We start from the raw sequence: 8,389 nt of genomic DNA, 5'->3' as shown, positions 1-8,389 counted from the left end.
TATTTTTTTCTTCTTTACTTGCAGCATCGATTTGGGGCCACAATTTGTTCTGAGCCTCCTTGTCTTTTGTTGTCAGGTCCTCTCCAAACCGCAGCTTCCTAGATTTCAAATATTCCGATCCTCTAGTGTTCTTCCAAATGAGATCTCTTGGCAACGAACCTGATGATAACTGGTCGAGTCTTCTCCGCATTCTTCCTACCAAGCCTGTGGCTGACATCGATGTGCTGTTGACGGGCCTCCTCATTTTCTGGGATGACAGAGCTGCAAATTTAAACCACCCGAGCTTTAACATCCTCGACTTCCTGTTCAGCCAGTCCATACCGCCTCAAATTCCACCGTCTGTGTTACTTTTCCGTTTCTGATGATCTTCGACCCATTGTTTTAATTTTAGAGATGTCTGCCTTTACATCCTTTAACTCCTGAAAGAGATATTCCGAGACCCCTTTCAAAGAATTAACACACTCCCGGTTTTGCTTTATTTCTTGATTTCATTTACATCCAAGATGCTGGGTTGTGGCTAGAAGGGATACAGCTATTAGATTGTGTTTTATTTAACGTCTACACCTACCCCAACCCTAAACCTACCCCCTACAATAATGCAAAAACAGAATTATTATTGTAGAGTGTGACAAAAATTACTCTATATTGATGTGCATATACTCAGTAGTCGCAGCTGTACAGTATATACCTTCTAGCCCTAACCATGCTGCTGCTCTGAGTCAGGAAGCAGTGAATCAGTATCCTTCTGCAATTAATCCTTGTAGTTTAATCTGTATGTTTTAATGGTATTGTTCATATTACCTTCAGTTGTATTTGATTATTTTGAAGTATTTGTAATTTGTATTATTTGAGTGCATCTTAGATGTATTTTCTCATTGGACCATATGAGAGCCATTGATATACTTGTCACTTTCATTTGCCTGACAATTTATTTTCGTGTTGTTTCATAAGCAGAACAGTTAGATCTAGACTGCAAAATATTTGTAAGAAGTATTTCTTTTGTGTACACATTGTGAATGTCAATTCATATTGTTTTCTGTTTTCTTCGTATTTCATATTTTAACTCTACCCTTATTAAACTATGGACATTCTGTGTCTGTGATGATTGGGAGTTTAGCTTACTGTTGAAGTATACACGGGACATGTATAGAGAGCAGCACACAAACTGTCTGTGACTGAGAAAGATGCTTTGCAGTATATATGGGCTTGCATTCTCCTCATTTGCTTAGAAGTTCTAACACAGTATTACGGTTCATAGAAGTTCTAAACTAATCTTGCTGTGCATAGGAGTTCGAACATAGTTTTATGCACATGAAGTTAACACATTAAGAATCTTCTTTCTGCATTTGCATGTAAGAAACAGTTTTAATATGGGGAACTTTTATTGTTGAATGTTAGTAATGACTGTCCCCATTTATGTTGTTAAATGACTGTTATGCTTTATTACCATGTAACTATTAGTGCAAAAAAGGTGTGATGTGTGATGCCTTACCTGGTGAGGGCACTACAGTTAAGGTTTGACTGGAGAGTGGAGCCAAATAAAGTTCAGTAGCTATTGACATACATGAGTCTATTTTATTACAGAATAACATTGTATAGACCATATAATATGCATAGTGATTTTAGTCATTCGATTTGATTATTTCAGCAATAGCAGGAGGATCCTTCAACAATAATAATACACAAATAAAATATGTAGACCTGGGGCCTACAACAGATGTTTAACAGCAAGCTCAATAAAATGAATGTAAGCTAATGGCCAGAACACGTCTCGGTTCAAACACTGGCCTACATAAGCATCACTAATTGTAGAAAAGAACAGGAAGAAATAGCTCTTTAACAACAATTGCACATCACCACTTTTCACATTGGGAGGTAAATGCTTATCAAAAATCAAACTCTGCAAGAGCCCAGAATATGAACTCAATGTGCAAAATTTTAAGTTATCACGGTCTTAAAGCCACGTTAAGCATAAAAAATATCCAACTTCGATTACGGTGCCGTTGTTTTAGTATAGTGTTTAATAAATCATGTGAAATACTCTTAACATGGTTTAACATTCTAAAGCAACCTAGATTTTTTTTCTTCTCTCATTTCACTTATCATGTTTATGATAAGTGAAATGAGAGAAGAAAAAAAATCTAGGTTGCTTTAGAATGTTAAACCATGTTAAGAGTATTTCACATGCTTTTCCACACATTTTTTACAGGGTCTCGAGTATGACAGAGCATTCTAAAAACATACTCAAGTCAAAGATCAAAAAATTTTTTTTTTTTTTTTTTTAATGTTACTGCCACATCTTGCATTTTTTTAATAAGCAAAACCACACTGTGTGTGATTTGTGAATGACTTTTAGAATGTTCTGTGATTGGGGCTCCCACGCACTGCAGGGGTGTCCCGTTCACCCGTGCTGCTCAGTTGAACACAAGGTACTACATAATTAGTCACTGCTATGCTGCAATTTAACTTTTTAATCAAAATCCTCAACTTCTTTTTTTTTTTTTCTTACAATAGCTGATGAAGTTCAAAGAATTGGGGAAGGAGGAGGTGGGAAATGGCAAAAAAAACAAACAAAAAAAACCTTTTAATTCACAAAATAACCTGAAACAAGTGGCAGCTGCTTCACTGCTGACTGCTGCACAAACAAAGTGTCCCAAGGCCTAGTCCTCTCTCTCCACTGTATTCACTCCTCCTTACAGTATATGCTTTCAGAGCTCCCCTTCCTCCTCCCCCTCAGATGGCAAAAACAAGTGCAAACTTGTGTTCAAATTTAATATTTATTCAAGGCTCATCTGATTGGAAATGCATTCATACAAGAAATTGCACATAACCCAACTACACTTTTCACCAAAATATTTTCAGTAGATTTGGTTGAAAATCCAAAAAGAAACATGTCATTTTAATTATATTAATTTGCACAAAGTATTTTATACAGCGAGATCATGCAAGATTTTCTAGCAGAAATAATTAAATCCATCTGGTAAAAAGCATAACTTACAGCAAACAGTATAGACATGCATAATTTACACATACAGGTCTATTAAAATGGGAAACATTCTGTACTAAATTCTATTATGTATATCAAAGTCCCTGACATTAGACCTTATCTTTCAATAAAAAAATACTTTAAAAAAAAAGGGGGAAAAATATTTTTAAGACATCTATTCATTACACATAATATGGAGAGTATTTTTGATGATTTAAAAATAGGTGTGTGTGTGTTAATCACTAAAAATTAGGGTGGTATGGCTTTAGGAATATCACAATTTAGATTAAAAAGCACCGAAACTCCATTCCTACATTGCCTTTTAAGTCTATGGTTTATACTAAAATTCACAACCGTTATATAAAATATAATTATATACATACACTAACCATACTGACATGCCAAAATTCACGAGTTTCGCGAACAGAATACTGGGATATCATAAATCGCAGGACTTCAATTCCATCAACACCACAAATCCAGATTTTCAGTGCTGGCAAATCCTGGATTTTCTCGAATCTTCCAGTAAATTCCATTTGTCACCCACGCCTCTCTTCCAGCGTGATCTAAGGTTTTTCTGATGGAAGACAAATATTTGTACATTGTTTTAAATAAGGTATTTACAATTCCACTTTAATGGTATTACTGTAGTTCATGAATCATCTGTTGATTCACTCTGAATATGCAGACATTCATGGCTTTTTTAAATACGTTATCTGCAGATTATATAAACACATTTCATTACACCAAATACACAAAATAATGTTCTTTTTAGCAGCATCATATGACCCCTTTAACATATGTGGTCCTCTGGCATATTTAACTAATCTGAGGATTATAATTTAATTGAATTAATCTGAATTAATTGCTTCAGATTGCCAGCAGATTTTAGAAGCAGAAATATGGAATAAATACTGGAACTCACACAAAGAAACGTGGAACATGCTCTTCACCCCTCTTGGTCATTGCCTTACGTCTTTCACGTTGTTTCTCCTCTATTTCATCCTTGCGTTTATCAGCTTCTTCCACTTTGCCCTTTTCAAGAAGCCTGAAAGGAAAATAAATAGCAAGTGAAGATATTGAGATGGCTGGAAAATGTATTTGAGTTAGCTATGTTTTAGGCACTAAAACAATGACATGCAAGTAAATTTGACCAAAATGGCAAAATACAAAACTTTGATAACTGAAATGAGATACCAAGTACAATGAGTAAAACTTTACTCCACCCAAAAATGAAAATTCTCTAATTTTCTCACCCACATGCTGTCCCAGATGTATAGACTGACTTTCTTTAGATGAAAACAATGACTGAAGAAAAATGTTTAGAAAATCTCAGTAAATCCATATAATGCAAGTGTATGTGTAAGAAGTTCACGTGAACGTGTGTAAGAACTGAGGATTATTACGGTTACAAAACATTTCACAGCACGCTTAACATCACACTTCACATATGATGAAAGTCATATACATCTGGTGATGAGATGAGAGAATTTGCATTTCTGGGTTGAGTATCTCTAAGCATCTAATAGCGTAAAGTCAGTTGATTAACAGTTGTACTAATGTGTATTGCAGGTTAGAGAAAAGTGATGCTGACACAAACTTTACAAATTATTTACTGGCAATGATGCTTTAGCATTAACGTTAGGAGTAGTTAGATGTCATGTGTGTTCAGTACATCTTGCAAACTTATAGTTTGGATCAGTGATGAAATCAATTTAACTCGTTTATTTAAAAAAAAATATCAATTTATATGGGTTTTGTTCTGACCAAGGTTTTGGAAGCAGTGTTGGGGAGCAACTAGTTACATGTAACGGAATTACGTAATTTAATTACAAAATAAATGTAACTAATCTGTTACAGTTACTGAGAAAAGATGTGTAATTAAATTACAGTTACATATTCAGATGTAACCTCCTTTGTAATCATTAACATTTTCATATTTTCACACACACGTACAGATTAGATTTTTTTCCCAAATTGCATTGACTACTCTAAAATATGAGACACCAATGTTTCAGGAGTTTAGGACACATGCTTATTTAATAACTGCTTGATTTCCCATTTGGTTTTATGTATATGCTTTATTTTTTAAGATTGATTTGGAAAAAAACTGTTATTGTTAGATGCCAGTGCTGCCTGTCAAAGATTTGACTTCAAAAACAGTATGATAGCTTTCAAACTATATCTTGTTATTTTAAATCAGTATTTAACCTCAGAGCGATCTCAAAGTAAAAAGAGGTGCTAAAGTCTGATTTTGTGGTGGCTGTGCTTATAATTTTAATGTAAGTGATGAAGAATTTTGTCTGACAGTAATCAGTGTTGAGTACTACTGTAAGGTTAACCCTGCCTGCTTTAAATGCTTGAAAATGATAAACAGTTGAAAACATTCACTAGAAAAGTAATCAAAAAGTAATCAAATGTAATCAGTTACATTAAGTAATTGAAATAGTTACACTACTTATTACATATTAAATAGGGTCATTTGTAATCTGTAACCTATTACATTTCCAAAGTAACCTCCCAACACTGTTTGGAAGTACAGATTACAGTGCAAATGGTCAAACAGATCTTGTTTTATCTCCAATTACTGGCCACATACCTTTGGTCTGGACGGAAACGAGTGTCTGTCGGGGGCAACTTATCCTTTATGTCAGGCGTCAGGTCATTGAGCTCTCTGGCATACTGGGAGAAGCCATAGTAGTCAAAGTAATCATCTGGTTGAGGATCTGTGAATTACGATATAGACAATCTAATTCAACATCCAACTAAATGTAAATTGGTTAAGACTACTTTGTGCATGGTCACTTACTGGGCTTCCAAATGCATTGTGGGTTGGGAAGTGTATCACAGAAGATGCCTTCATGCCATGATCCCCCAAAGCGGTGAAGCACTCTGCCAGCGCGGTCAAGGACGGTGCCCTGCACTTCATTCTTGTTGCTATCGTCACCCCAGTAACGCGACTGGACAAATGAGAATTACATTAGTGTTATATACACTTCATGTCTGATGAAAGTGCTATACATCTGGTGATGAGGTGAGTAGAGAATATGCATTTTTTGGTGGAGTATGTCTTTAAGAACCTAATAGCATAAAGTCAGTTGATTAACCTGACGATCACTACACCCATCACTATGTAAACCTAAACAGCGTAATAAAAGAATAAAACCTTTAAAAAACCTTTTTACAATAAAAGTTTAAAAGTTTTGTTGCTTTTAGTCTACAGCAGGGATGGGCAACATTGTCCCTGGAGGACCACTGTCTAACAGAGTTTAGTTCCATCCCTAATTAAACAACTGCTTGTAATCATGTTTGAATGGGTTTGAATTTTCTCTATTTAACAATGACTCACAAAGGAGAAATTGTCCAATCAAACATTTTATAGATGAAGAATGTCTCCAACGCCTAACTATCACTTGTTCACTATATAGAAAATAATTTGACTAACACTATATAAGAAAGATCTGCTGGGCAGTGAGATCAGTCGCCTGAGATTCAGAGCCAAATTACAAGGGGGTAATTAATGACTTCAGAAAGAAGGCAGCATCGCTGTTGTTTGACAAAAATAGGTAGGTCTATAAGTAAAATCTGTTGACTTCAGCAATCTTTTTTGCAGTATATGCTAGGGGTCATAGTTTTGAAAAAAAAAAAAAAGCACTTGTGTCCCCCCCCCCAACGCAAGAAGTTCTTAATATTATCATATTTCAATATAAATATTAATTTAGTCTGAAGAACGACAGACAAAAAGAGGCTCAATTTCTGAGCACAGAACAATTGAGTTACAGGTGCAACAAACACTAGTATTCTCTTCCAGGCTTTTAACTCCCCGCATTAACCCTATAACTTGTAGCATTTGGACCAATCCAATACATTTCCCTTTTGAGCTAATTTGCTACAAACTATTAACTATTATTGCCAGTGCAAAATAAAATGGCAACAGCATTCTATTACCAAACTCACACCCACAAATTTTCAGGACTCACAACTGCATTCTTGGAAAACCTGTGCCGTGTAAATGGAACAGGACTGGACAACTAGCTATCGGTCACGTCATACAGTGCGAAAGAGCCGCTCTACGCTGTACAAACGTGTGTCTGCCATCATGTGTTGCAGATTTTCATGTGTGGTCACTTAACCTACAGAGACATAGATATGAGCCTCGTGTCAACTGAAGGTTTAGATCCAGTCAGTGTTTTTGTCCACTGGACAGCTTGTCATTAGCACCTCCTTTTTCTTTTCTCTCTCTTGCTCCGTTTTTCACGAGTTCAAATAACAGTTAAATCGTTAAGAATCATTCAACAATCACGGTGAGTAATGGCTTTTTCTCCTGTTTGTCACTTGCACTGCTTGCCACATGTTTAGTGTAGCCTTCTCCGTCAGCAGCAAGCAGTGATGTAATGCAGGGTATACGCAGGTATACAATGTATATATACACTTCTTTATCAGACGGTATTGCGTATACCCACTTCTAAATTCCCTCTGATGCGCATCTTTCAGTAGTGTAATGCATTAGCCAAAATCATGACAGTTCAGCACATGAGTGGCTAATCCAATCGCATGTGAATAAATGCAAATATTTCCTAAAAACACCTAGTAAAGTGATGTGGAAATATGATTGATTATTGCGCCCGCTCCGTCCCCCACCCCAGTCAGAGAGGATGCCGACAGTAACAGATGTTGCCTCTTCAACTAAAACTTTGAATGAAAACGTCAACCAAAGTGAGAACTTTTTAATAACAGGACCAATTCTGGGTAAAAATGTCCCTGGGATATGGACACAAGGTTATGTTTTCTACGTGTATTTATGCTTTGATTTGAACAAAAACAGCGCATCCGTGCAGCACGGCTGACACAGAAGAGCGTATGCTGCTTGCGTTCAGCAGATATTCTCCAAAATGGCGCTACGGTGATACGGAGAGACACAGAGGAGACGAGTTGTTGAATAAAGTTGTTATTTTTGTTTTCTTAGCGTACAAAGTATTCTCGTCGCTTCATAACGTTACGGTTGAACCACTGATGGCAGATGGACTATTCTGACGATGTCTTTCATACTTTTCTGGACCTTGACAGTAATTTACTTGGCAGTCAATGGGACAGTCACAAGCCTCTCGGTTTTCATCTAAAATATCTTAAATTGTGTTCTGAAGACGAGCAAAGCTTTTACGGGTTTGGAACGACATGGGGGTAAGTGATTAATCCTTGTGTCGCGGCTGACACAGAAGAGCGTACGCAGTTTGCGTTCAGCAGATATTCTCCAAAATGGCGCTACGGTGATACGGAGAGACACAGAGGAGACGAGTTGTTGAATAAAGTTGTTATTTTTGTTTTCTTAGCGTACAAAGTATTCTCGTCGCTTCATAACGTTACGGTTGAACCACTGATGGCAGATGGACTATTCTGACGATG

General features: G+C 36.4%; 1 protein-coding gene across 1 annotated transcript in view; it reads right to left on the bottom strand.

The window, feature by feature from the left end:
• Window positions 1–2,778: 2,778 nt before the first annotated feature.
• Window positions 2,779–8,389, bottom strand: part of LOC107730545 (oxysterol-binding protein-related protein 6-like) — a 51,004-nt gene continuing 45,393 nt past the window's right edge. The window contains exons 20-23 of the mRNA XM_016541400.1: window positions 5,796–5,946; window positions 5,586–5,712; window positions 3,912–4,034; window positions 2,779–3,563 (exon numbers count right to left, since the gene is read on the bottom strand). Coding sequence (XP_016396886.1) covers window positions 3,452–3,563; window positions 3,912–4,034; window positions 5,586–5,712; window positions 5,796–5,946 — 513 coding nt within the window. The 3' untranslated portion in view covers window positions 2,779–3,451. The remainder of the gene's footprint in view (window positions 3,564–3,911; window positions 4,035–5,585; window positions 5,713–5,795; window positions 5,947–8,389) is intronic.

Source organism: Sinocyclocheilus rhinocerous, unplaced genomic scaffold (assembly GCF_001515625.1).
Source record: "Sinocyclocheilus rhinocerous isolate Xijiao unplaced genomic scaffold, SAMN03320098_v1.1 scaffold3354, whole genome shotgun sequence".
In the NCBI taxonomy this organism is placed as follows: domain Eukaryota; kingdom Metazoa; phylum Chordata; class Actinopteri; order Cypriniformes; family Cyprinidae; genus Sinocyclocheilus; species Sinocyclocheilus rhinocerous.
Note: the sequence above shows the minus strand (reverse complement) of the source record. Positions and strands in the feature narration are given on the sequence as shown.